The 27,674-nt window shown below is 46.5% G+C and overlaps 1 protein-coding gene and 1 long non-coding RNA gene across 25 annotated transcripts in view; one reads left to right on the top strand and one right to left on the bottom strand.

The window, feature by feature from the left end:
- The window catches only part of CHD2 (chromodomain helicase DNA binding protein 2), a 96,188-nt gene that overhangs the window by 15,977 nt on the left and 52,537 nt on the right, over positions 1-27,674 (bottom strand). For 18 of the 21 annotated variants that reach the window (XM_065687960.1, XM_065687958.1, XM_065687957.1 and 15 more), the window contains 21 exons: positions 24,400-24,607; positions 21,776-21,862; positions 15,799-15,860; positions 14,206-14,328; positions 13,721-13,870; positions 12,691-12,824; positions 11,852-12,077; positions 11,043-11,143; positions 10,376-10,420; positions 10,045-10,220; positions 9,257-9,381; positions 8,450-8,666; positions 8,227-8,316; positions 7,526-7,716; positions 6,493-6,681; positions 5,810-5,972; positions 5,282-5,434; positions 4,755-4,826; positions 3,516-3,665; positions 2,758-2,906; positions 2,168-2,267 (listed from right to left, as the gene is read on the bottom strand). In XM_065687960.1, coding sequence (XP_065544032.1) covers positions 2,168-2,267; positions 2,758-2,906; positions 3,516-3,665; positions 4,755-4,826; positions 5,282-5,434; positions 5,810-5,972; positions 6,493-6,681; positions 7,526-7,716; positions 8,227-8,316; positions 8,450-8,666; positions 9,257-9,381; positions 10,045-10,220; positions 10,376-10,420; positions 11,043-11,143; positions 11,852-12,077; positions 12,691-12,824; positions 13,721-13,870; positions 14,206-14,328; positions 15,799-15,860; positions 21,776-21,862; positions 24,400-24,607 — 2,911 coding nt within the window. Of the gene's footprint in view, positions 1-2,167; positions 2,268-2,757; positions 2,907-3,515; positions 3,666-4,754; positions 4,827-5,281; positions 5,435-5,809; positions 5,973-6,492; positions 6,682-7,525; positions 7,717-8,226; positions 8,317-8,449; positions 8,667-9,256; positions 9,382-10,044; positions 10,221-10,375; positions 10,421-11,042; positions 11,144-11,851; positions 12,078-12,690; positions 12,825-13,720; positions 13,871-14,205; positions 14,329-15,798; positions 15,861-20,633; positions 20,756-21,775; positions 21,863-24,399; positions 24,608-27,674 lie in introns of those variants that run through there. The other 3 variants (XM_065687962.1, XM_065687964.1, XM_065687963.1) reach the window with 3 other exon arrangements.
- LOC136018598 (uncharacterized) lies at positions 19,704-25,373 on the top strand. Of its 4 annotated transcripts, none has more exons than XR_010614497.1 (7): positions 19,704-20,120; positions 21,118-21,687; positions 22,104-22,185; positions 22,283-22,399; positions 22,776-22,923; positions 23,506-23,596; positions 24,498-25,373. It is a non-coding gene; the product is annotated as an uncharacterized LOC136018598 (long non-coding RNA). The 4 variants fall into 4 exon arrangements; XR_010614498.1 differs by having other exon boundaries at positions 21,118-21,235; positions 21,479-21,687; positions 23,506-25,373; XR_010614499.1 differs by having other exon boundaries at positions 22,085-22,185; positions 23,506-25,373.

A 27,674-nucleotide genomic window follows, 5' to 3' on the forward strand; every position in this document is an offset into this window, starting at 1 on the left:
TGGATGAGGGAACTGAGTGCACCCTCAGCAAGTTTGCTGATGACACAAAACTGGGAGGAGTGGCTGACACACCAGAGGACTGTGCTGCCATTCAGCGAGACCTGGACAGGCTGGAGAGTTGGGCGGGGAGAAACTTGATGAAATTTAACAAGGGCAAGTGTAGAGTCTTGCATCTGGGGAAGAACAACCCCATGTACCAGTACAGGTTGGGGGTTGACCTGCTGGAAAGTAGTGAAGGGGAAAGGGACCTGGGGGTCCTGGTGGATAGGAGGATGACCATGAGCCAGCAATGTGCTCTTGTGGCCAAGAAGGCAAATGGCATCTTAGGGTGCATTAGAAAGGGAGTGGTTAGTAGGTCAAGAGAGGTTCTCCTCCCCCTCTACTCAGCCTTGGTGAGGCCGCATCTGGAATATTGCGTCCAGTTCTGGGCCCCTCTGTTCAAGAAGGACAGGGAATTGCTTGAAGGAGTCCAGCGCAGAGCCACAAAGATGATTAAGGGAGTGGAACATCTCCCTTATGAGGAGAGGCTGAGGGAGCTGGGTCTCTTTAGCTTGCAAAAGAGGAGACTGAGGGGTGACCTCATCAATGTTTACAAATATGTGAAGGGTAGGTGTCAGGATGATGGAGCTAGGCTTTTTTCAGTGATATCCAGTGATAGGACAAGGGGCAATGGGTGTAAACTGGAACATAGGAAGTTCCACGTTAACATCAGGAAGAACTTCTTTACTGTAAGAGTGACAGAGCACTGGAACAGGCTGCCCAGGGGGGTTGTGGAGTCTCCTACACTGGAGATATTCAAGGCCCGCCTGGACAAGTTCCTGTGTGATGTACTGTAGGTTACCCTGCTCTTGCAGGGGGGTTGGACTAGATGATCTTTTTAGGTCCCTTCCAACCCTTGGGATTCTGTGATTCTGTGATTCTGTGCTCCTTCCCAGCAGCTAGTGCAGCACTGTGTCTTGGCTTTAGTCTGGGAACAGTGCTGATAACGCACTGTTGTTTCAGTTGTTATTCAGTAGTACTTACCCTGATGAAGGACTTCTGAGTCTCATCCTCTGCCAGTGAGGAGGGGCACAAGAAGTCAGACACCTAACCCAAACTAGCCAAAGGGGTATTCCATACCAAAGCACGTCATGCCCAGTATATAAACTGGGAGGAGTTACCCAGAAGGCCCAGATCGCTGCTCGGGTTGGGCTGGGTATCGGTCGGTGGGTGGTGAGCAATTGTATTGTGCATCACTTGTGTTTATGGGTTTCTTTTCCTTTTGCCCTTTTGGTTTTATATTCTCTCCCCTTGCTATTTCCCTTATCATTAGTAGTAAGAGTAGTTTTGTATTATACTTTAGTTACTGGACTCTTCTTACCTCAAGCTGTGGGGTTGGGAGGGGAAGGGAAATGGGGGAGTGAGTGAGAGGCTGCATGGTTCTGTGTTACCGGCTGGGCTTAAACTATGACAGAGCTTTGGAGAACAGACTTGTGGGGTGCAGTAACTAAACATGCCCTGGACTGATACAAGCTAAATGAAGGGCAGATATCTGCAGGTCGTCATCACTGAGGGCAAGGATGAACTACCTCGAGTGGTGCAAAAGAGTATGAATAAGAGTGATAGGATGGAATAAAAGGAACAGCAAGGTTGAGCAGCAGGGAAAATGTCCAGACAGTGAGACACAGTAACTGTGGACTGTTTCCCTCAGGGGAAGTTCTGCATCTCAGAAGTTCTCAGGCAATCAGGAGAACTGGTCAAAGCACTCAATACTGAACTGTCAAAGCAATGGAGCACTGAGGCAGGAGAGAGCAATCGAGTCGACTTCACTGTGCTGGCTCCTGCCTATGAGAGCAACCAAAGAAGGATGCTGAAGGAGTGCTTAGAAGAGGCAGGGAGCAGAGCTTTCAGCAGGCACTGCTGTAACTAGCTATTGAATCCTCAGGAGCCAAGGGACTCTCTTAGGATCTAATGGTGATCATTATTTAACCCTCAACAACAGGCTCTCCTCAACCTCCTGGTCCCCCATCCCCAGAGCTCCCTTTCTTCACCTTCTCCAGACTCGCCCTGTTCAACAACCCACACTCATGCACAGGGCAAGTACAAAGAGCAAGCAAACACACACCACGCCCCCCATGCAGACCTGCAGAGGACTCCCAACAGCTATGTGATTTCAATTGCAAACTACCTGAGGCTCTGATTCTTCCCCTTCAAGCTCCTTGAAGAGATCTTCAGCTCCAAATTTCAGAATAGCTGTCAGCTCCTCTTTGTTGAAAGGGTTTGAGCTGCTAGAACAAACAAGAAGGAGAATGTGTTTTGAGCTGTTAAGTCAGCGCTTCTACAACACAAAATCATACCAAAGGTTTTGCCAATTAAAGGAACTGTAAAAAGCTTTTTTATTGATCTCTTCCCTGCTCTAGCACAGTTAACTACTGTAAAGGGAACAGCCACCATCTACTTGGGGGGAAATGGGGAGAGTCTGAGGTCACTGCCGAACTTCACCTATTGCACCACCAGGCTCCCTCAAATCGGGATGATCTCCAGGAAGAAAACAGAAGGTAAAAACAAGTGATGCATTAAAACTAGGTTATCTTTAGATTATCTTTATCCTGTATGTTCAAATTAATGGCTGCATAATCCAAGGCAGTGGAAGGTGCCATTATATATTAGCCTCCTGCCCTGTACCGTATCAAATAAACCCCGGGAGACACCAGCAGAGGAAGCTGTTTACACCACGTGCTGTACCACCCATCTCGGCCTCCTGACACAACCACTTACTTGGATTGCCCAGAGGTGTTGTCCAGAACAGTCCGGCCAGTGGTGTCCATACGCTGGATCACCAAATGATCCAGCACCATCTTCTTCTTGGCCCTCTCAATGATCTCCTCCTCTACAGTTCCCTTTGTGACCAGGCGGTAGATATTTACCTGAAGGGCAAAAGAAGAGCAGAGCTATTTCCTGCACCTGAAAAAGCTCTGCTGACACAGCAATGCATCCCTCAGTTGTTTCCCAAGAGACTGGTCTGCAGACATTGTCTCTTCATGTGCAGATGTGTCTTTTTAGAAGAAAACCATTCTCCTTCTATCTCATGGGAAACAGCATAAAAGAGGTTGGTTAATACAAATCTTGTAGCATGCCTGAGCACAGAGTAGAAGTCTTCTGAAACAATCACTCTAAATCCAAACTAGCATCAAACTTTTCACATATCTAATAAAACCCTAGTAAAGGTGGATGTTCTACTTCCTAAGGGTAAGAAAGACGAGTCCACGAGGCTGAGAAGTGTGACACCACAGGTTGGACTTGGTTTGGAACCATCCCAGTTAACCCAAAGCCAATAGAAAGACCTTGGCATCTGGCAAATCTGGGCTGATTTTTTGTCTCCTGAGTTTTAAATGAGCTTCCCTCATGTTGGCAGCACTCTGGAGTCAGGACTGGGGGCAAAAAGACAATGTTTTCAGAGGCTCTGGTGAGGTGGGAGCCAGTTTAGATGCACACATTGAAGCACCAGAGAAAACAGCCCAGGTAACTCTTCTGACCTGCTTCTTCTGTCCGATGCGGTGAGCCCGAGCCTGAGCCTGGAGATCATTTTGGGGGTTCCAGTCTGAGTCAAAGATAACAACAGTATCAGCAGAGGCCAAGTTAATTCCCAGCCCTCCAGCTCGTGTTGACAGCAAGAAACAGAAGTCCTGGGAGGAACAAAAGAAAAGGCATCCATGAGTTAACCAACTTGTAACTGTGTTCATAAAATAGCAATGGTGACTTCAAAGCTATGCAAAGAAACAGAGGAAGAACTGGTGCATTCATGCTCCTTACAAGGATTCCCTTCCCACATACACCAAGTACCGCTGGTCTTTAAGCCAGGGCACAAAATGAGGTGGTGCTGGCAGGGTGAAAGGTGTGCTATTCCAGGAAGAGCCTGGCAAGCATCATTGTGGGAAAGCAATGCAAACAGCTCAGGGCAAGGACACCTTCTGAAGGTCAGACCATGCTGCCCACCAGACTCCTACAGAGGCAGCAGCAAACACGTGCTTTTTGTTAGCTGCTGGGGTGAGATCAGTGACTAATAGATTGGTTGAGTCACTGCCTGATGGCACGAAGTGCCAGAATAAAGCCAAGATGCCTGAATCCCCCGAATGCCCCCAGGAGAGGGCAAAGGGCAGCTTCTATGGGCATTCTTGCTCCTTTCCCACCTGCACTGCTGCCTCCTTCTCACCTTCCCAAAATCAGGAAGCACCCAACTCTATCTCCTGTGTCAGACAAGAATGCTCCTCATCTGGAGTGAGGAGAGGCACTTCTCATGGCTGCGATTGCTGTGGCACAAGTTCCTTGCACCAGTCACTGTGAGTCAGCAAGCCCGAATGGGAGGTTTGAGATGCCCTCTCCTAGAACACTGGAGACTTTCACATCAAACACGGGACTATGCTGCCTGCCAACACTTAAACTCCCCCTTTTTCCTCTACCATTTCATATCAAAAAACAGCTTTCCACTGGAGGAACGAATCATTTAGCAACCATCTCATTCTCCAGACCATTGGAAGGGAATTTCTAATGCCTGGCTCCTTCCCAGCCTCTTCAGGACTCCGGAGATGTGACCTACAGCCTTGTTCTGTGGATGTGGGGGATTTTACATAAGCAATATGGCTCTATCTATGTTTCTTTAAGAGCATATGGTGTCCTGTGAAAAGCAATGAACTGAACCAAGCCCCTCTTGGCAGTCACAGCCACGGCTCAGCCCACCCGGGCCCTGCTGAGGCAGGACAGTCCCACCGCAGTACCTCAGAGCCGTCCGCGTTGAAGTGGTCCAGCGCCTGCTTTCGGATCTCCCCTTTGATCGAGCCGTCCAAGCGCTGTGGAAGTCAACAACAACGATGTAAGGAAGAAGGTAAAGGAGCCCTGAGGACCTGCTGCACCCGGCTTCTGGGAGCCCTCAGTCCCCTTCCTCCCTGCAGCATTAAGCCATTAAAAATAACCTCCAATTAAAACTGCACTGCCTGAGCCCTCTGTATCACCAGGGCAGGAGCAGGGTGACACCGCAGCTCCCGTTACAGGCTCCCAGCCAGGGTCCCTCTGTGCCTGCTGTCCCCTCCTTGGGGTTTATCTCAGGACACAGCCCAAAGCATGGGCCCGTCAGCAGAGGTGTTTTGCAGAGATGGGTCCACACGGAAGTGACTTCCCAGTTCCCTCCAGTGTATTTCAGCAACCAATGTCTGGGAAACTCGGTGACTCCCATTGGCCAGGCTCCCTCTGCATGTTCTCACATTTTCAAGTGAACCCCACTGTTTTCCATGGGGCTGTTTCTCACCTGGAAAGGGTAGTGTTTGATAGTCAGGTACTCCGCCAAGATGTCCAGCATCCTCACCATCTGGGAGAAGATCAGCACTCTGTTGCCTCTCTCCCGCAGCCTGGTCAGCAGCTTGTCCAAGAGAATTAACTTTCCACTGCTCCTGATCAGAGACTGAAAAAGTGAACGTCAATCCAGCTGATGCTTTCCCATCTTACCCGTCTGTACATTACACAGAGACATGCAGAGATCTGGTTCTTCTGGGGTCATGCTTCTCCCATACATCTCTAATCAAATCATTTTGATTTACACGGCAGAAGCCACACACAAAATCAATTATCCAAGACAGATCCTACATTACACGCAGCTCTCAGTCTAGATGGACACAGAATGCTGCCGACAGTGGAAGCAGAGGGCTGGAGACTTAGATGGTGAGTACTGCTAATGGAGAAGCAAGAAGCTAAAGCTTCACCAGATCTTATCTTGGTGGGAAGACAGAAGATAGAAGAAAGTTAAGGCAAAACAGTGTTAACCAAAGACACTGCCCACCTGCAGGGTCTCAAGGCCATTCTCTCTCTCATTTTCCTCAGGAGGTTTGATAAGGTAGCAATGGTTGCAGCACTTTTTCAACTCCATCACAATGTTCAGGAAACCAGAGGTGCTCCCCCTCGTTCCCTTTGAAAGAGCTTTGTAGTTTCTTGTCAAGATCCACCTGCAGGCAGGGAAGTGAAAAGTCCAGATAATTGCTCAGTGCAGAGTGGGCTTGCTGGAGTCTTGGAGGAACAAAACCTTCAGGGACATCTTGTTCAGGCATCAGCCTATTTCCCTCCTTCCATCGCTTCACTTCCTCTACAGGATACTCCTGTTTTCTCACCAGAAACCGTGATCTTACTTTCCAATTTATATTATTACAGTTTAATATTAAACACGACCACAATTGTGTGGGGAGCTTTACCCCCCTCAACGAAGGACTGAGCCCCTGTCCTGCAGAGCTGGCCAGCTGAACTGGATCAATCTGCAAAAGCATCTTCCAAAAGCATGGAAGTGGTTTTTTTGAAGGAAAGATATCATCTATCCTACTTCAGGTTCCTACTGGGAAGCTCCTGGTACTACACGTGATGTCTGTCACATTGCATGCTGAAGGACACAGGATACTGAAGCACATTCCCAAGGCACGCAGAACTATGTGCCCATTTCTGTTGGCACTCCCAGTAATTTAAGCAACAACTCACTTGTAATACTGTTTCTGCAAAGCAGACATTTCCACCCGGAGGATCTGCTCCACTTTGGCTGGCAGAGATTTCTCCACATCCTTCTTCACTCGGCGTAGCAGAAATGGCTCCAGGACCTTGTGGAGGCTCTGGTAGCCATTCTCTCTACCCTTCCCATGATCCTCTTCAAAGTCCTCCCAGAACTCAAACCTACCAATAGAAACGAGGAGGAGAGAGGAGTCAGAATACCTCTTGTCTTATTGCACCTAACAGCATCTACTGAATATGCTCCTGCTGCACAAGACAGGAGAGCATCAATTTAATGGAGATACAGTGGAGGATGAAAGGTTCACTCTGCTCCGGCTAACTAAACAGCTCTCTGCTCTTAGGTGCCTTCCTAACATCTTATCTTGGAGCTCCACGCTGACTCTCAGGATCCAAAAGCCCAAGTTTTCCAGTATTCTGCTCCACTGTTTTCTGCTGGCATTTACCTGGCAGCAGTTTCTGAGCTTTCAACACTGACCTCCCTGCCCTAGGCAGGGCTTTGACAACTGCACTGTTTTACACTGCTCTGAATACTCTTTTGGATTGCTGCTCCCTCTACCAGCTCCTTTGAAATCTGTTCTCCTCCATTTGGGAGATCTCAAAGCTTTCTTTCACTCCTTCTGTGATCCAGCAAAGAGAACTCGTGGGCCAGTTCTTTTTTGCAGGCAAACATTTGGTGGGAGAGGGTGACTGAGCTCTAATCTACTGGAAACCTCAGAAATGGTCAAGATGATTGCTTAAAATGAGTTTAGCTTTTTAGAGGTGGCTCTAAGACAGCAGACAAATTTGAAAGGCATGGACTAGGTTTTCTTACTCACTTTGCTGCCAGAAATACTCCTTATGTTAGTCATTCAACCTCTGATTTTCACCACCAATATTTGTTCCCCTTTCATTGCACTAACTCCACTGAGCTTAATAAGAGATTTCTGCCACTCTGCGCTCCCTTGAGTCTGTTTAACAGACAGGAGTGCACACGGAGGTATTTGTGAAGGACCAAAAGGAGACTTACTTCTCTGGCATGATGAAATGCAGCAGGGACCAGAGTTCTTTGAGGGAATTTTGAAGCGGGGTGCCTGTGATCAGCAGCCTGTGGTTGGACTTGAAATCAATCAGTGTTTTGTACAGCAGAGAGTCATCGTTTTTCAAGCGATGGGCTTCATCCACGCCTAGAAAGGCCCAGTTAATACTTCCTAAAACAGCCTGGAGGAAAAGAAGCAAAACAAACAGGCCCCAAAGAGATGGGGGGTCAGACAAGTGCCACGACCTTGCATATGCCTCTCTCTCCATGGCCAGAAAACTGCAGTGTGTGCTTTCCAGGTGTCCTACTCCAACCCTCGTGCTGGACCCACCAACAAAGGAGCTGGGCTCACAAATTTCTTGTTAACAAAATACAGGGACCAAGATGCCTGCTCTAGTTTGTCCTCCCCAGGAAGGAAAGGTAAAAATTATCCATGCTTTACAGCACTCCTGCCACATCTGAATACTCTTTCAGCAGGTATACCTATTTTCATCCATCTCTGCTTTACCCAGAAAGCACAGTCCCTCCCACAGCCCCTACTCCTTCCTCTCTCCATGCCAAAGCAAATAGTAGCTGTATGTTCTCCATCACCATAGAGGATGGTGGGAGAGGAAACCCATTAGTCTGGGGCTGCTTCCCCCTTTGCAAGTGCAAGAAAGCCTATGTAAAACCATCCTTGGACCATTACTCACCTTATCCTTGAGGAGGATCTCATATGTTGTGATAAGTGCATTGAATTTCAACCTTTTAGACTGAGAGTGGATCCACTCATATTCACGTATCTGTGAGAGGAGATAAATGTTAACCTCCACCAATGTTGTAGAAAGGAAAAGGTTAACAATCATTATTCAGTGTAGCTATAGGCAGAGAATTCAATCAAGTCCAAACCCCAGCCTTGCACTCCTGATTGCATACCATGTTCCTGCTCATGAGGTCTCCGATGTAAACCACCACGTTTATCTCGGGTGCCCACACTTCAAACTCTCTCTGCCACGAGGTGAGAGTGGACAAGGGCACCACCAACAGGAAAGGGCCATAAAGCTGGTGCTGATGGAAGAGGTATGACAGGAATGATATTGTCTGAATCGTCTTGCCCAGGCCCATTTCATCAGCCAGGATCACGCTGTTGTTCCTGAGACAGAACAAACATGAATACCTTCTGAGGGCCCGTTTCCACCACTACCAGTTTACTGTGCAGCAGCGTGAACAGCAATCACTGACAAGGACAGAAAGGGGACAGTGCAAAAACATTTATCTGAACACTTCCAAGTGGATCCCAGGGACATCCAGACTGTACATGGCACTATAACTTGCAAACTGAACACACTGGCAAGCAAGGACAGAGGCAGAGTAGTCAGTAGCCTGATTTTAGAAGGCTATTTCTCAAAGACTTCAACCAGTATGTAAGCATGCTGAGCCACACACCTCTTCTTCAGTTAAGGCAATGGAAAATGAGGGCTCAGACAGAGTAGGCTCACACAACAGCCAAGTCCAGCCTGTAAACAGGCCCAGACAGGGAAAATGGGTTTTGTTTTCACATTAGGTTTCTTAAGTTCATGCTTTATAGTTCCTGCTTGCGATGTCTGTAATGATAACATTTGAAATCCTTCACACTGCAGGAGGAGGCTAGGTGAAGACCTCACTTTAAGACAGCAGGGTCAGAGACCAAGGGAAGACAAATCAGGAGCCACAAACGCAATGTCACACAGCATCCATACGTACTTGCACCACGAGTGAGCGAGCCAGTTGAGGCCCTCCAGCTGGTAATCCCGCAGCTCCAGGTTCTCACCACCAGTGTAGGAAGGCTGCTTCTTCAAGGCAACAAACCTCGGTCTCTGCTTCAGTACCTGAGAAAGATGCTCAAGTAAGGCTCAACATTCAGCAATGAAACCTATGAATTCAGCAAAGAATGTGTCTCTCTTCATTAGTTAAAGTCTGTCCACATTTTCCTAGCCAGTGCTTATGTCTGCAATTCAGATACCCACTCCACAGTGTTGTTTTCCCTGCTGCCCTCTGGTTCTGATGACCAGCACTGAGTCCCTCCAAGTGCAGTAAGCTGTACATAATGCACGGGAGATGGAACAAGCACCACTTTTTTGTCCTCTTTCGTTTTTTTTTTCCCATAATTTCCATCTCTTCACAGTAACAGCATCTTGCAGGTTTCCTTTTCTCCCATCTATGCTGCTTTTTAATCCAACTGATTTTAAACCTTTCCATTTCTCCTGCAGCTCCTTCTGAGGAGGAAGCACTTTGCAAGGATTCATTAAGCCTCCCACTCCCCAGGGGGGCATTATGTTCTCACTGTACACAGAGTAAAGGAAACTAAAAGGAGTTCACATCTCTGCCTTAAAGTACAATACAAGAACAGCAACCAACCATCCAAACACCGGTGGGAGGATGGGAAAATGTTCTCTGACATTTATCCTGACAAAAACTTCACATTCCCACTGCTTGTGTCATCACCCAGCCTGAAGAAAGCCAGCAGGAGGAGAGAAGAGATGGGAGCAAACCTTGCAGTCCCTGGTGGGAATGGTTTTGGAGTTGTTACGGTTGTTGAAGCTGTCAATGCAGTGCTGGAATTTCTTGCTTATCAGTGCCTCATCCTCCCAGCTGCACTCAGCATAGGGCAGCCCCATCCACTTACACAGGTACTCCGGGTCATTCGAGGATGTTTTACGACTGCTTGCTGCAAAAGATGCATAAAAACCCAAACCTCGTCACTGTGGTTGTGTGGCTGGAACACAAGTGGTGTTCCCGGGGCAGTCTGAACCACCCAGACAACCACTACACAGGTCTTGGTTAGAGGGAGAAGTTTAGAGGGACCAAAACATGCTCTTTTACCTGGCAGTTCTGAATGTCCCGTTGTGGTCTTGCTGGTCTTCACAGCTGTGGTTGAAAAGGGAAGGAACGGTTTGGAGTGCTAGCAGCCAGCAGAGGGAGTAGGGCTGTCACTGCCACACACCCCACGGGTTGTTTGGAGTTGTACTGGAAATAGGTTAAACAGCTCTCCAAGACAATTCCCAAAGCAACTGCATGTCCTGCGATATTACTCAAGTGCTCAGTAAGCCTTGTTACCATTTTCAGTGAGTAATCATGAAAATCTAACCCCTGAGCTGCCTTAAAGCCTGACCACATCCTCAACCGCATCACAGGAAGTGGTGCTCACAGCCAGGCCTCTACTGCTGATGTGGATGCAAACACCTTGCATCTAAAGGGCTGAAATCAAAGAATCTGAGCAGCTGCAACCAGAACATCCCCTTGGAAATTAGTGTATCACCCCATACTCCAGGCAAGGACAGTGATTTGTTTGTATTGCTTTTAAATACAAATCTGTAAACCTGGAATTCCTGCTGTTCAAATCCCTGCATTTCACATACTGAAATACACTTAACACCATTTTTTTTTCCTTCAAATACACTGAAGAGAGCCATACACTCCTTCTGCTGTCACTAGAAAGTAATGCTCCACTCTTACTTCACCCCTTTACAGAAGTGTTGGGTTCACTTACCTATCACTCTCTCCACTATCTGATACTGTTTGTTCAGCTCAGAAGCAAGCTCCTGTTGGCAGTTGAAGTATTCTACATCTTCAGGTGATACCTTGCCCAGCCTACATGTAAAAGATCCAACATAAAAAGCCACTGTAATGCTTCTGTCATAATGCTCATGAATGCCCCATAAAGATATTCTATTTTGCTATATGGTTCTGTCAGTCACTGAAGCAGACTACTGCTTATAGGATGTGTTTTTTAAAACTTCCTATAATTATAGATCATTACTGAGAAGCAAACATCACAGACATTCATACTGTCTCCCTGTTAAATGATGCCTTTTTATGCTGCAAGAATCAATCACAAAACCAGAATCAAATTGAGATGGGAGCTGCTGCTCCAGTTTTATCACTTGGAAATACACCACAGCTCTCCTTAAAGTTCCTGGGGAGGTCAGACATGAACTGATGCAAACACTTGCACACAGACAAGCCCACAATAAACAAGGGTTACTGAGGCTGCAAACCTTCATGTAACCTCCTGGGCCAGGGGAATCTGTGCACCATTTATTTGTTGCCAACTACCCCAATTCTTAAGCCTGGGAAGCAGTAGTATTGTGCTTTTCATGCCTTTTCCTCTGTCGTTCAAAACCACATCACCTCTGTGAGGAAGAATGTTCAAAGAGAGCAATGAGTGCTGTGCACTGGAAACAGTTGCTGTGGATGAAACATGCTTTGCAAGAAGAAATCAAATGTTTTCAGGCACAACTCTGCAAACCTCTGGCTAAAAAAAGATAGGCCCAAGGCCACTGTTGAAGTGGAGCATACCATTGCTTGATCTCCTCCTCTTTCTTCTTGAAGTTCTCCAGCTTTTTCAGGCCCTTCACTTTCTGCTGTTGCAGGGAGTCATCACTCTCCCACGTGCTATGGATGTATGACCAGCCTTTCCATTTGATCAGGTACTGAACTTCTCCCTCATCTTTTTCAGGATCAAAGTCAGCGCTTGGGTTACCATTAGCTTCAGTTGCATACACTGTGGTGGAAGCACCAACGGCTGCAAAAGAAATCAGGCTGCAGTCGGTACCTTTGTTATCAAGCACCGGACACAAACTGAATTAGGACAGAAACTTATTTTTTCCAATACATCTTCTGTGACAGCACAAAGAATATCCTGCACATTCTGCAGCCCAGTGAGACAGGCACACAAAAGTTTTCCATACAGAACCTTTATAAATCTGTCATAAATGCCTTTTCTTTAAGTATAATTCAAAGGTCTCTTACAACCAAAAAAACACAACCATTCAGCTTTACAAAACCACTCTTGCAAGGCTATGAGAACAAAACATGGGCTTTACTTTCATTATTCCTTTGTCAATGGAGCTGTGAAAAATGCCTCTACTGGAAGATCTATTTTATACTTCAAAGAAGAGAAAAGCAAGACTTGTAGAACAGTAACCGAGTCTTAAAAGGTGTGCACACTAAATTAAAGTTGCCAAGCACATAAAACACCTAAACTTGACATTTTAGGGTTTTTGCTAGAAGACATAAATAAATGGCATAGAGAAAAGGGTTAGGAGCACTGAAACAATGCTTGACCCCACACTTTGAAGTTGCCAAAGGACTGCACCAGCTGGGAGTGCACATGATGGACATTACAAATAACACACCTCCTTTCTTTCCAAGCCTGATGTCCAAGACTTTCTCTATAGTTTCACAGTTGTCTTGCTGCTCGTCAGCTCCTTCCACAGTCATCTCTATCAGGTCATCAGAATCCGTCTCAAAATCATCATCTTCTTTATAACTGAAAGAGATGAAACCAAACTGATTAAAAACCTGACTCTTCCCATTCCAGAAACACACAGAATGGCAGAGACTGGAGCAAGCTCCTCCAGCATTTATCCTGCAGTTCAGTACATGTCCAGCACATGCATTTCTTAAGTTAGATATTCAGTGTTTTCCCCCAAGACTTTATCAGCCTAATTCTCCTGTCCATATAGTTTTTCTGACCATGGTTCATACCAGATGCTTCATAAGGAGGTGGGACAATCCCTGCAGCAGAAGCAAGGCCATCACCAAAGGAAGTCTCCTCTATTCAGTGAAAGATTATTTTCTGTTTAATATTGGAGGCTGCAGAGCATCAAAAGGCTGCCTGGGTGCCTACACTGCCCTAGGGACTACACTTGTCATCTCTGATGAACATTTAGCTACCAAAAAGTATTCTTTAGGTGGCTCTTTGCAGGTCTCTTATTAGGACTGCCAAAAGGTTAGCAGGTACATTGGGGAATGGATAATGCTTTACCTCCACCATGTCTCAAGACTCTGTCCCAAGGCATTACCTATCAGCCTCGCTCAGACAACTGGTCCAACCTACCACAGCTACTCCCTTTCACTCATTTTAATCTATTATTTGCAATTCTTAATCTCACCTGAGAGTGCTTTAGAAACATTATGCAAACCTCCTCACATTTCTCTGAGCGGGACTGATAAATATCCCCTCTTTACAGACAGCAAAACACAGTAAAGAGAGGTCAGATGTTCCCAGCATTAACCTGTCAAAAGAATCCCATTTCAGCCAACACGTACCTGCAGGACAGAGCAGGGTCCCTGCAGGATCACACAGAGAGTCAGGGCCCTCTGGGGCCCCTTTTCCCCAGCCAGCCACCTCTCATCATCAAGCAACCCCACACTTCTTGATACCTGACATTTTTGGCTGCTCTTCGTCGAGTTTGTCTCTTGGGGGTCTCATCATCTTCATCATCATCGTCATCTTCAGATGAGTCTGGTTTCTTCCTCTTCTTCCCACGCTGGGTTTTGTAAGTCTTTTTAACACTGGTTTTGGTCACTGTTCTGTAAAAAGAATTAAAAAGCCACAATGGTTTATGAAACATCCATTTTGGTAAGTCTTTATAAAGCATCAATCTCAAATACTGAATCTCAAATACGAATAGACTAGGGATTTAGTCTGCTCTAACTACCACGGAACACGCTGCATTACTCCTGGAGCATGAGATGGGTACACAAGAGAGTAACTAAGTCCCAGGTTTACTAGGTGGTAAACAAAGGTAATACTGCAAGAAAAGCCCCCAGATAAACTTTGCTTAGCAACAAAGAGATTACCTCCACCTAGCAGAGGCAGACAAGACTTACGCAGAAAGAGACAGACTGAACCAACCACTTCTTACCTCCTTTGGGCAGGTCTTCTTGCTTTAATTTTCTTCTGTTCAGGCTCACTCTCTCCACTGCTGCCTTGCTCCCCTCCATCTTCATCTTCTTCTTCCCCAGAGATGACTCTTTTCCATTTGTTTCTATGGTCAGAAATGCAGGTCATGAAGGGCAATTATGTTTCAACACAAATACTGGCTAAGCAGACGTCCAAGCCATCTAGATCAATACCAGCAGGTCATAGTTATAAGTAAAAGTTCAAGTTGCACTCTTGAATATGCTCAGTGCAATGCAGGGGGGGATTTTATGGTGTAGTTCTGTGATTTGAGGAAGAGACCTCAGTCACTGAGGTTTTGGTTCACATAGCGGCAGTGTATCTTGAGTAAGGGGGGCTCTTAACCCATCTTACATCAGTGCTTGTGGCAGAGCTGTACTTCTTACACCTGGGTGGGCAAGTGCTTCAGTTCATTTGGTTTTCTCTTCCATTTCTGCATTCCTGAAATGAGCTGGAAAAGTCTTAAGAGATGAGCTCTTTTCCTTCACTTAAAGAGTACAAGCCACAGCACACACAGTTACATGACCTCCTAGTAGCCTGGGAAATGGAGCAAGAATTCTCCTGCCATCTAAATTCAGGCAATTTAAGTTTCCAAATGTGAAGGCTTCCAAATGTGAAGGCTTCCAAATGTGAAGGCTTCCAAATGCGAAGGCAAATCCCACCACACCATTAGTAAAAGAAAGCCCCGTTATCTGTGGGCAATACAGAGCACCTCCAAAATGCTCTTTGAAGGAGCCCCTCTTCTCTCCAAGAAGACAAGGAGAGTCCGCAGGGATTAATCCCTCTGCTCAGGAGAGGTCCATACTACAACAGCCCTTCCTGCCCTTTGTTACCTTCCCTCCTGTGTTGATGAATGCAGGGAATTAATGTGTTCCTATGAACTGAATGAACTAAATGAAAACTTAAAAGACAAGAAATAGGAGAAAGGGGGCAGGATCATGGGGCTGCATTTTACATTCCTCCAGCAGAGCAGCTTGTAGTTCCCTTTAGCTCACTTTAGTGGTTGGAAAAACTAAAAGGTAGTTATTAGATGGAAAAAGGTACTGAAATATAACTGTAAGGGAACTCAGTTACAGTAATCAGGCATCCAAATCATCCTTTATGGAAGTTCTTTTGTTTTAGCAAAAGGTTATCACAGAAGAGAAACAGAATTTGTTATTTTATTCTCTGTTAATCAAAAAGGTTGAGGCAGAATGATTAACCTATTTTAGGTATTTTATTATTAACTATATTTTAAGTACTTATTCTCTCTGCAGGAGAGTAAGTAACCTGATGGAGAAGTGACAGACTGACAACAGAGCGAACCTGACTTGTTCAGATTTCATCACACTCAAAGTGGGAAAATATAAACCAAAGAGAAGTTGGGACATTGCACCCATCCGCAGCTCCATATTCATGCTTCAATTTCCATCATCCAAAGTAGCATTACTGGAAATATTACATAGCTTATTTTGCAAGCTCTCCATGTTGACACCACCTGCCAAACAATCCAATAGGACCATTCTGGAAAACAAAGCCAAAGTACCCACCATTTAAACCCCTTTCCCTAGAAACTTACGTTCTTTTCATCTGCTTCTGGCCTCTTCTTTTTGGGCTCTCATTTTCAGATTCACTACTTGCCTTTAATTGAAAAGAGAGAAAATCAGGCTGTAGGCTTCACTCCGCACTGTCTCCCCAAGGATGCTCTGCAGAAAGGCTGGAGAGCTCTATAGCATCTGTCCTGGAGTCCCTGAGCTCAGGATGTGTGAGGCTGCGACCCACCAACCCCTCAGCAACCTCCATCTGCCATCCCAGCAGAACTGTACTGTGTGTGATACCCCATGGATTACCACAGGGTGTATTCAACCCACCAAACCTTGCACTGCCCTGGTGTTGAAGGCAAAACATGCACAAGGGAGAGCTCAGCTGCTGCCACCTTTGCCTGTGTTGCAGTGAGCATCGATCCTGCCTGGTGCTCAAGATTCAGGCAGCAGCATGACTTTGCGCTTTCTGGACAGCATTTCCAGGGTCTGCCACAGTGCTAAGGCTTAGGTTTACAAGGTCTTTAACTGAATGTAGTTTCCTAAGTGTCCATACCTGCCATTTCAGCAGGGATCCTGCAATGTTTGGGGGTGTTTCTGTGGCTGCAGAGACTTCTGCAGCTATAAATGCATTATGATCATTGCCCTCATTAGAGAAACTTCTTATAGAGAAGGAAAGTCTCTTAAGAAGACAATATTCTCATCATGAGAGTGTCCTTGCTTTCCTGTTTTCTCCCCCAGCAAAACTTGCTGAGGACCTGGCTGGGTCACAATCATGTCCTGCTGCTTTCCTTCCTCCTAATACTCCACTCTCCAGCAGTGAAGTCTCTCTGGCTGAATATATCTATTCTCCCTGCTTGCTGTACTATTTTAAATGCAGGCATCATTAACTCCTACAGACCAAAAGAGCTAAAAATACGTCTTTAGGCTGGTTGTGCACGACCCCATTTTCATCAAAAACTACTCAACCATAAAAGCAGATTATCACAGAAATAACACCCTCAACCAACACATGACTTGGCATACACTTGCCCCAGAAAGCAGAAATTGGCAGGGAGGAAACTGAAGAAACCAACGTGAGATTTCTAAAGGAGTATTAAAATGATGGAAATAACCTCCAAGACCGCTTGCTCTACACGCTCACTGGAAACCTTCTGCTTCAAACTACTTTTTGCCACAGCATTCAGCTTTAGCTGTAGGAAATGCTTGTCCATCTCCATGGGCATCTCCTGTTGCACCCACCCCCTACAACAGCTGGCAAAGCTTACAGCCAAGAGCTGTTCATACAAGGATTTAGTGAGCTGCAACATGAAAAGTCGAGGCTCTGGCAGGCCATGGCCACCCCTCTGCTTTCTGCATCCTGTATTTCATTTTAAAGCTTCCCTTACACCAACAGAAATTGTGTCAGTGTTTCCATTAAAATACACTGAATATTGGATGCTGCATTAAACCAAGAGCTTTGCTGAATTCCACTGTGTTGGTGTCAGATTTACACGTGACACAGCACCACCTTTTGCACCGTATCTAACTATGAACATATGTTCATCCACCCATTCCCAGGATGAAACCCCTGTATCACTGACCAAGCATCCAGGAAGCAAATGACATTGCAAACCCCAGGGACAGGCCTACCTACCCTTGCAACATAAGCTACGCATTCCAGATTTCAGTTTCGACACGCAAACTTCAAAAGCCTTCAATCTTCTGTTTCTCTATTAAATAATCTCCTATCCCCTTCCTGAAGCTTTGCCATTCCAATGTTGGCATGGGTTTGACAGTTGCCCTTCCATGCACGTTTACTCTTTTCTGTCTTTGGCAAACCACACGACAGGCGGATCTTCTTCCTCCTGTGCGTCACAGAAGAGCAGATTTGGAGAAAGCAACCTGTGGCTCTTAGAAACTAACTCCACTTTTCGGCCAAGTTTCTAGTGTCCATCTTCCTAATGCCTCTCTGCCCCTGCTCTGTGGCTGTCTCTCCAAAGCTCTTGCTAATCTCTTAATGACTTGTCTTTTCCTCACCTCCTCCTGCCTTGAAAAACTCCTAACTTGTGACTGCAATTCAGCCGCCTTCGGTTACGTCTTTCAAAGACACCACTGTCGTTTTTGAACGTATGTCAAGCCCAGCTCTGTCTCCTCTGACACAGCCAGTCCCCAGCCTGAGTCATGTGCCTGCCTTGTGCTCCCACATCCTCCCAGTCCGAGTGCCTGCAGCCCCATGGCAGTGACTCAGCCTCGCCTACCACCAACCTACCTCACTCCTCCCTGCATCCTGACCCTGGGGTGCCCCTGCCTGAAAGCTGCTTTCTACCATCTTATACAGAAATAGTCAGTTACTTATTTTAAAGAAGCAGAAGCCCATTTTAGCAATCTCTTAATTCTGCATAAATCCACATTTCAGGACTCAGCCACAAAACACTGTGCTAATTTGATCAAATCATCCCAAAGGTGAGATTTACACCTCTGCCCTGGACTACACAGCTCAGAGCTTGTGCTTGTAACACCCCATGTTGATGCTTGTAACAGCATCAACCTACAGGCTCTGGCTGGTGGTAAATTCCTCAGTTTAGGAAATGCAGATGATAACCAGCAAGCGGGGAGTATGCCAGGTCCACACCAATGCACCTGAGGTGCTGCCTGCTCTCCAGCCTGCCACTCATCATCACCAGGAAGCAGACCAGTTGGGAAATCACATGCAACTTCAACTTCAGTAACATCACCTCCCTGAATGACGCATGCTGATGACAAAATCTATCCCCAGTCCCCACCAAGGCTTTTGTCAGCTCAGAAAGAGGTGCTGGGGGCACATGGCTCCCCCTCAGAGCCCCAGAACCAGGGCTGCAGAATGCTGCTGGGCACAGGCTGCCCCCTCTGGGGTGCTGCTGCTGCAGCCAAGGCAAATGATGACTGGCCTTCCCTAGTTCCTCCTTTCCTAACAAACACTACCCAACTTATTCCTGCACCATTACTTCCATCTGGACCAGGCACTGCCCTCTTCCAGCTGAAGGAATCAGCCTTCCGTCTCACTTACTCCTCCCATCTCATTCATTCTTTCTCTCTCCCAGCACATAAAGTGCACACACTTTCACTGATTAATGCTGCTGCTTTCTGCTGTGGAGCCACACTACACAAAACATAACGATGCAGCATACACAGCACCAAGCAGAGCAGTGCAGCAGCAGCTTTAAAGTTCTGCTCCTACAGGCTGTCCATGAGCATCCTCACCATTAGGGCAGGAGAAATGGAGACTCAAGGCCATTGGCATGGTCCAGGTGAGCATCTTGAGCTCATGTTGCCTGCTAAGAGAGGTGAAGACTTGCTTAAACAGGGGCAAGAAATGTTTCAGACTAAAGCCCAAGTGAGGTTTTGCTCATTGCAGGCTTATCAGAGGCTCCAGAAAAGCTGGAGGACCTCAGCTCACCAGGTTAGTTTTCTTACCTCTGCTGAAACTCTCTTTCCCAGTGGCACTGGTACTCTTGGAACCTTCAGCAAATATGGGGCAAAACACTGATCAAAATGCCAATGAGCACCATTCTTATTCAATAATGAAACCAGCTGTATTTTAAGAGCACTCTGGTGCATGACAGGTGGCTTCACAGAAAAGATACACTGTGCCATTTGTTACTAATTCCAACCTGAAACTGTCCTTTTCATAGTCAACTATGCCTGGTTTGGCCACATTTATTTCTCAGCTGCCCCAGAACACTCAGAAAGGCACCTGGCTCTGCACATCTCTCATCCCCCAGCTGAAACCTGAAGCTGATTTATTAACTGCAAAGAAAATGCACGGGCAAGTACTATTTTTACTAAAAACCTCGTATGTGCTCTTATTCCTGGAGACAGCTCTAGTCCCCAGAGCACCTCTGTACCCCTATGCAAAACCCTGCTTTCGCTTCCTGATCTTTCAGCCCACGTCTCTGTATCAATCACAAGTTATCACCCTCTCTGGTTGCAGCTCAGAGACCTACACACCGTGGCTGAGGGCCTACAAGCAGTTCCCAGAAGGCAATCACAGATTCATAGAATGGGTTGGAAGGGCCCTTACAGCTCATCCAGTTCCAACCCCCTGCCCAAACTGCTGGTCTCAGAGGGCACGTTACTGATGGAACAGTGCCCCAAAACTCTATCCACCTCCACACCATGTCCCCTGACCAGAGTGAGTCATTGGGCAGCCCACAGGGAGGTGTGATGCTGATTCTTGTTCTGTGCTCTGAGCCTGCCACGCTGCCTGGGCGATGCTGCTGGCTAATACTGCAGAGAAGCGTTAAGGAAGAATGCAATTACAAGCTCCTAGACACTGTGCTGGAAGTCCCAAGCAGCAAGCGACAAGAGCAGGTCACTGGAGAGGATTAACCCTGTAAAGGTAAAAAGCAATCTTAAGAGGTGTCAAGCGCCTTGGGTTTCTGCCAGCTCCACCAGCAGCAGGGAGTACTCAGCCCCATGCAGGCTAGAGCTAGCTTATTTCCTCCCTCTTGCCATTTAGGTCTTCCAAAAGCAAGACTTTCCACCTCCTCCTGCTCTTTGCGAGGCCTCAGCACTGTGCTCCTGACTTGTCACACCCTTCACCAGACTCTGCTGCAGATGGGAGTTGCCCTATGAAGACCAGTCAGTGTTGCTTTGGGGAGAGGAGGGAAGGGGACGGATCAATTTTGTTAATTTTGGCTTTCTGTTTCACAAAGGTGGCAATAGGATCATTTGGAGGACGGGGTGGGTTTTTTTGTTTTTTACAATATTTTGTGGTATAGCAAAGTTTTCACGTCTCAGATTTTGAAGAACTTTTATAGTACCTTAAATAGTAGGAAATAAAGATATTGAAAAAGAAAACAACATTTGCAAAACCACGTAATATTGTAAAACAAAAAAAGATGGGACTTACCTGAGCCCCTAAGAGGGCACTGGGGTCTGCAGCGGAGGTCTGTGGTGGGTGTGACATCGCCAGCACAGTGCATGCCGCGGCATCGCACAGAGAGGTGGCCGGCGAGCCTGGGCTTTGCCGAACTTGAAAAGGAAAACAAAAGCTAAGTCAATGATGTGCCCAAAGCCTCCTCCTAACCTGCTGCTCTGCGGGACATCCAGCACAGGAGTCTGGGGGCGCCACAAGGCTCAACAATAACACACCAGAGCAAGAAGCTGGAGACCTGTGTCTGCCATGCGACTCGGGACCCCTTGAGCATCCAAATGGGCATTTTGGTGGCGAAGCTCAAAACCCTGAGCTATCAGAGAGCATCACAAAGCTCCTGCTCTGCTGAAAACCTGGTTCATCTTCACATTTCCAGCCACATGGTTTGTACCTAACTCTGTGCCCCAAGATCTACTTGCAGTCTAAGCTTCCCTCTGGTTTTCTTTCCCCTCTGCTGTAGCTACGCAACCTTCCTGAAGACCTTGCAGATGGAAAGATCTATGCAGAAAGCCTGTTAGATGCAAATGAAGGCAGTAGCTAATTCCTAGAGCTTCAGAAAAAGCACAAGCAACAATCAGGTTTGTCTGCCAGGCTCTGACCGCTGTCACTTCCAACTGAAACAGGAAAGTGCCCAATATTCAACCATAGTGACGGTTCATAAAGCTGCACACACACACACAAATACGTTTATCAGTGTGATCCATTCCATGATAGGCAACCTTGACTGTTCTGTTGTTCTGAAGTGTTTCTGGGAACTTTCCTTTATTCCCGGTTGTATTTGTATTGTGGTTTGTCTTGGTCTGGGTTTTGTTTTTACACAGATTGATTCTCTCCAGGACATTCCTACAGCAGAACATGACTTGCATTACACCCCATTCCAGCACTCAGATCAGTGCATGCAGATCTCAGCCCACAGTGTGTGTCCCACTGACTCCGGAGGTCTCAGGACAAGCAGGTCCGATTGCAGGACTGGGACCTTAACTGCGTGCTCCAACATCCAAGTACCAAGCTAGGACTCATTGTTTACAAGGTAAGGCAAATGAGACCTCCCTCTGCTCTTTGGGTTTGCTTGGTTTTATATGCTCAGTGATCCCTCATCCCTTTTTTTTTTTCCTTACCTCATCTTTAATATTAAATCGTGATGGTTCTTGTCTGCTTCGGTTTGACCTCCTAACCCCATAAACATCAGGATATTCTTCCCACATCTGCAAAATAAACAGACCATCAGACGGCCTGCTTCACCCCAATTGTTTCTGACACTTCAGAGAAGCTTGATGGTCAGTGTTTCTTAAAAATCAACATAAAACCACTGATGAGCAACCAGTAGATGAACGCTTTAAAAAACTGGCTGAAAAGAACTATGATTATTTTGGGGTACTCGGCAACACGCTAAAGCAGCATCTTTTATCTCAGCATTATCTTTACAGTGGTCCATCTTTCCACCAGGGTACAAATTACTCTCCAGCTCACTCAGCCTGAAGGACAGAGCATTGAGACAGCCAGCTCCCTGCAAGCAATAGTGCTGAAGGTACAGAGGCAGCATCTTGCATGTGGAATGAATGGACCTACCAACTCAAAACAACAATCCACTGTTGCTAAGTCTCCACCATGATTCCTTTCCACAGGCAAAGCCCCATCAGCTGCCTAAAGAGCCCAGTGATGAGACATCACCAGCAGCAACTTCAGAAGTGAATTCTGTGGCCCAGCTGGATGGGAAATGGACCAGAGCACCCTGTTCTTTGGTAAAGCAATGGGTGGTGCTGCCAGTTCTTCTCCTAGATGCACTGACATGTGGGTGTGCAGAGGTGAATACTGGAAATGGTTGTGCTCTATTTGCTGTAACAAGGCCCTAAATAATTTAATACACTGTGTGTAACAGCATGAATTTGCTCTTGCCGGATGGACAGGATGAGAAGGGAGACACAAGAACTGATGCTCTGAGGGATGTGAATGCAGAGCTGTGTTGGTGACACAGGACACCAGAAGATTTAAAGGGCAGACACAAACCACCAATGTGCCTCTCAAACACCTACACCAACAATTCCTCTCTCCCTCAGCACAGCTTACCCTCTTAAAAGTTTCCTAAACCTGTTCATTCTCCTTCTGCTTCTCTCTTAGTCCTCAAAAACCTCTGCAAGTCACTGGCAGAAAAACGAAATCACAATACAATACACTGCAAGATGCAGCAGCAACTTGGGACTGCATGCGTGATCAACACAAGGCTGCAACACAGCAACTTCTCTCCTACTGTTAAAGGAGTGTTAAGGTAACACTGCAACACACAGACTGTGAAGGTGTGTATCTGCTGGGCATGCGAGTACAGAGAGAAATTCACACGAAAGAAGAACTCAAAATACTCCCCAAAGTGTTTGAGGACCTTGTCTTTTCATCTTTTAAATGGCACAGGTTTTAGATGAGGGATCAGCTCCTATGAGAAATGTGAACAGCACCTAACGCAAATTAACCTCACCTTCATGGGTGTATCTTGACAGAAATACAAAATAAACAATATAACGATTAATTACATTGGTTATTCAAGGTCAGCAGGTATCAACACGCCCAGGTTAGACCTAGCTAAGGAAAACACCCATTAACAGAGAAATTAATGAAGGGAGAGGCTTTCTTATTAGAGGGCACCCTGACCTTTTCACGTTTCATCATGCTAATTATCACCCTGGGTCTGGATGTGCTCCCTTATAAAATTATTTCAATGTTTATTGTTAGGGACATGCTTAGGAGCCCACAGAGGAAGAGAAAACTTCCTTCTGTCCCCACTTACCAGCAGTAAAAGAGGACTTTGAATATTGTGTTACCATAACTGCCTTACAAATGCATTGTTCCTTGCCAGTCTGAACACAGGAGATGCAGCCATAACCTGAGTCAGCAGCTTAAAGATCTGAGAGAAGCTGGTAATAAAACCCTTCACTTCTCCCTAGCAGGTATGTGGGGAGAGCAGGCTGAAAGCACTGACCTTCATTCTCAGTCTTTATGTACATAGCAACTTTCTCCATAAAACTCACTCTTACAAGCCAGCTGTGCATAATGCAAACCACAGCTAAGAACAGGACACACACCACAAACAAAAAAATAACTGACCTAACCTGATTTTCCTCCCTCCAAGTAAGCTCAGTTCACTGAGTTCATGTCTCCAAATGGGAATTTGTGCTCCTTTTTCTCACCTCACACTACGCCAGGTTACTCGGGTGCCTCCATCCCTTGGTAAAGCAGGTATCCAAGGCACAGCTCCTGCACTGAGGAGCTTTTTTCCTCTTTTCTTTACTTTTTTCAAAGAGGAAGCCAGTGATGAGAAAAAACAAAGTGGCCCAAATCCTAGACAAGAATTCTTCTGATTATGTACCACATAGGAAAGCTTTACTAATTCTGAGGGAGAGGAGAGGCAGTTGAGAGGAATGAAAAGACAGAGGGAGAGGATAAAATGGTCATGTATTAAGGGCAGGCACCTACCCCTCAATTCGCACCTCATTCAGCCCCATCACTGTCTATCTGGTGCCCAAGAGACTGTCCCATCAAACACATGAATTCCTGCTCTCAAAGATGACACCAGCAGGACATAAACACACACACCAAACAGCCAGTGAGTGACTTGGAGACATTAGAGGTTGGAAGCTGTTTGGTCAACATGCAGAGTGGCACGGAAGCTGAAGGCAGCTTTGTTAAGGTCCTGCCGTCTGCCCTTTCTGGCTGGTACGGGGTTAACAAGCCTATGCAGTGTGGGCAATACCTTCTTAACATCTGCTATCCTTTCCTTCTTAGAGGCCGGTTTTTCTTTGGTTTCAGGAGGGGTCTGCTGAGATTTCGAATCCATTGATTCACTTTCAGATTCAGACTGACTTTCAGAGGACTCCGAGCTGCTGTTTGACTCGCTGCCCTGCTCGCTTTCAGACTGGCTTGCAGACTCAGAGCCAGAGGCTTCTTCAGATGCCGAGTGGCTGATGGCAGAGAAAGAAGAGATTACATTTAAACTGTACTGTCACAGCTTTAAAACGTGCAGTGAGCAACCCATGAGCCATGTCCAAGCTACAACAACAGGCTTGAAACAGCCTAAATGTGAACTGTGAGGTCCCAAGCAGATACCCTGCACCGGCATTTTGAAGCAGAAACAATTCCTTCCCAGCACAGCCACTGAACACATGGTAAGCGTGCAGCCTCTAAAATCACTGCCCAGTGTATCTCCTGCTCTTCAACAAGAGAAAAAGAACTTGAGTAGCAGCACCATAAAGAGAAGCATTCACAGTACAGCAGCATGGGTCCTGCGGGAGGATCTGGCCTGCTCAGGGTGAGCAAGAATAAGGTATGGTGGGAGATGGAGCATCCAGAGACTATCCTGGCTCTATTAAAGATGAGCGGTTGGCTCCAGCATGGCTCCTCCCTATATCCTAGTATGGCCAGTAGTTCAAAACTCAGCCATCCAACTTCTGAAAGACTGCAGCATCAAATCCTGCATAATAATCCATGCATAATACTATACATATTATAATGAAAAACACATTTCTTGCAAAAAGAATACATTCAGCAACAGAGAAGAAGAAAGGACCTTATCAAGGCATGTGGCTGGGGCAGTTCCTGTTTCAAGGATTTACACCAATGCAGACTGCATTTCTCGAGTAGCCAATAACAGAAGCACAGAACATCAAGTACATGTATTTATTGAAAATTAACATTTACATTAATTAAAATTTACATTCATATACAGAACAGTCACTTTATTGCAGGCTACTCAATTGAACAGTAAGAGGCTAAAGTACTTCAGGTGTCCATAAAAAGCATTTCAGGTGGTCAAAATACCCTTTGCCCTATCACTCCAACATCTGTTTTGTCATTGACACCCCAGTTAATGAGAAATGAAAGCTCACTATAACATAGACACGCTACTAAGGCAGCATTACAAACCCCACTGTCACAGACAAAATGCAATGCGGCGATAACGGTACTACAAAGTTCTTGAGTGAGGCGCATCCCTTTCCAAGGCAGCTCCTGATCCGCAGCCAGGTGCTTCTGTAGTATGGCAGGGTGTAGTGCAGGCACAGCATCGTGAACGAAGAGCTGGGAGAGCTTTGCGGAGGGAAAACACGGTTTTCTCGTTTCTTCTCTTTTTGTACAAAAGGACAGCAGGAGGATACATGAAACTGCTCAGATTTCACAATTCGGGAAAGAATGTAACGACAGAAAAGCAAAAGCACACGCGTCATCCCATACAATTCCACCAAACCTGTAGCGATAGCAACACTAAACTCAGCTACTACATGCAGGCAGGAGAATCCGCACCATGGGAGCAAGGCTCCCGCTCTCGGGTAAGGAACCATTAGAACCAGTGCGGGCTCTGTGGCCCCAGGAGCTCCAGCACCACCGCCGCTCCCGCGGCGCGGCTCCCGGCTGCCGTCCCTCACGGAGCGGGCAGAGGGCAGCAGCCGAGCGCCGCGGGAGCCCGCTCCAAGCTCCCAGCCGCCATTTTACAGCCACCCCTCTCCCACCATCTTGCGAGGGGAATTCTGTCAGGGAGCGCTGCCACAGCACTCGAGGAATCGGTGCTCCAGCAGCTCTGGGGACAGGCAGTTTACACGGGCAGAGGCTCAGCCTCTGTGGGAGACTGGGATCTGGAGGCATCCGAACCAATCCTGTCACGACACGAAGCGGCAACATCAGCCTCTTGGTCACGTTGGTGTCCCACGGGGGTGCACAGAGAGGAAGCCACTTCATTCAGATTTATTAGGAACAGCTGGAATCAACTGGAATAACCCAGGCTTTACTGCAGCCAGCCAACTTCTGCAGTACTGAAAGGCAGAACAGCCATGACTGGCCTCCTCCACCCAGGAGCTCTTTGTTTCTCAAGGCCCTGAGCTTGATTTCATGGCCAGGACACAGCCTTTCTGCACAGTAACAGGCACAATTCACCTGCTTTGTCCACAACATGGTCTGAACACTCTTTTTCTTCTAGATATGAACTGTGTCATCCTAAAAGAGGACAACTTCTCTAGCAGCAGACACATATGGCATACACATCTACACAGAGGAAAGAAACGTAGATAAGAAATGGTATGTTCTTTCAAAGGCTGCTGCAAATAACCCTCGTAATAAACAACCTGTTACCAAAGCAAAAGGGATGTCCTTGTCTCTTTTTTTATTCTATCAGTGTCGAAAGAGAAGTGGAAAGCCCAATTCCATAAAATAATCTTCTCTAACTGTCACTGACACAATCAGGAAGCATTTTTACCTGCCAAGAGAGTACAAAGGATTAGAACACTGTATGGCAAGTCAGGCCTGATGCTGTACATCTAAGTCCTCTTTTCAGAAGCTATTCTTGGAGCATGGCCTGCTTTAATGCCCCTAAGTTAACATCCAAACAAGACCTACTTTCAATTAAACCGTAGGTAGGGGATAAGCTATTAAGTGTCACAAAAATCACGAATCAACCAGTCCAGCCTTTCCAAAATCAGCAGAAAACCACCCCTGAACATCAAGGAAGCGACAGTTGGACCATTGGTAACTCCCTTGAAGTGAGAAGCTCCTATAAAAATCAAGATCCATAAGACTCAGCCAAGTACATTCCCCTGGTTTCCAAGAAATCCTTCAGGCTGTAATTCTGTCTTAATTAAGAGCCTGCTCCTGAACTGAGAGGGGAAAAAAACCACATCATCCCTTACCAAGAAGGACACGTTCCTTCCAAGAAATAACTAGCTGAGCGGCAGCGATAAGGCCTTTTACAATCAGGCATCTAAGCTTACACGGCAATTACAGAGCGCCCAAAGCCTCCAGCCTTAGTGTTTAATTCTGCACATACGATTTCATTTTATAGGGGAATCATTGCTAACAGCAACAAAACATTTTCTAAGCTCTCCACGAGTACAAACAGTAGGTATGTTTGCAAGAGGTGCAAGACAAGCTGAACAAATGACCCAATACACATCTCTGCAACCGAGAGCTGACAAGGGAATGGCTCTGGCTGGGACCAGTCTGCCCCAGAGTTTAATATTTGGCTTTTGATGGACAGAACTTTCA

This window comes from Lathamus discolor, chromosome 8 (genome assembly GCF_037157495.1).
Source record: "Lathamus discolor isolate bLatDis1 chromosome 8, bLatDis1.hap1, whole genome shotgun sequence".
NCBI lineage: Eukaryota > Metazoa > Chordata > Aves > Psittaciformes > Psittacidae > Lathamus > Lathamus discolor.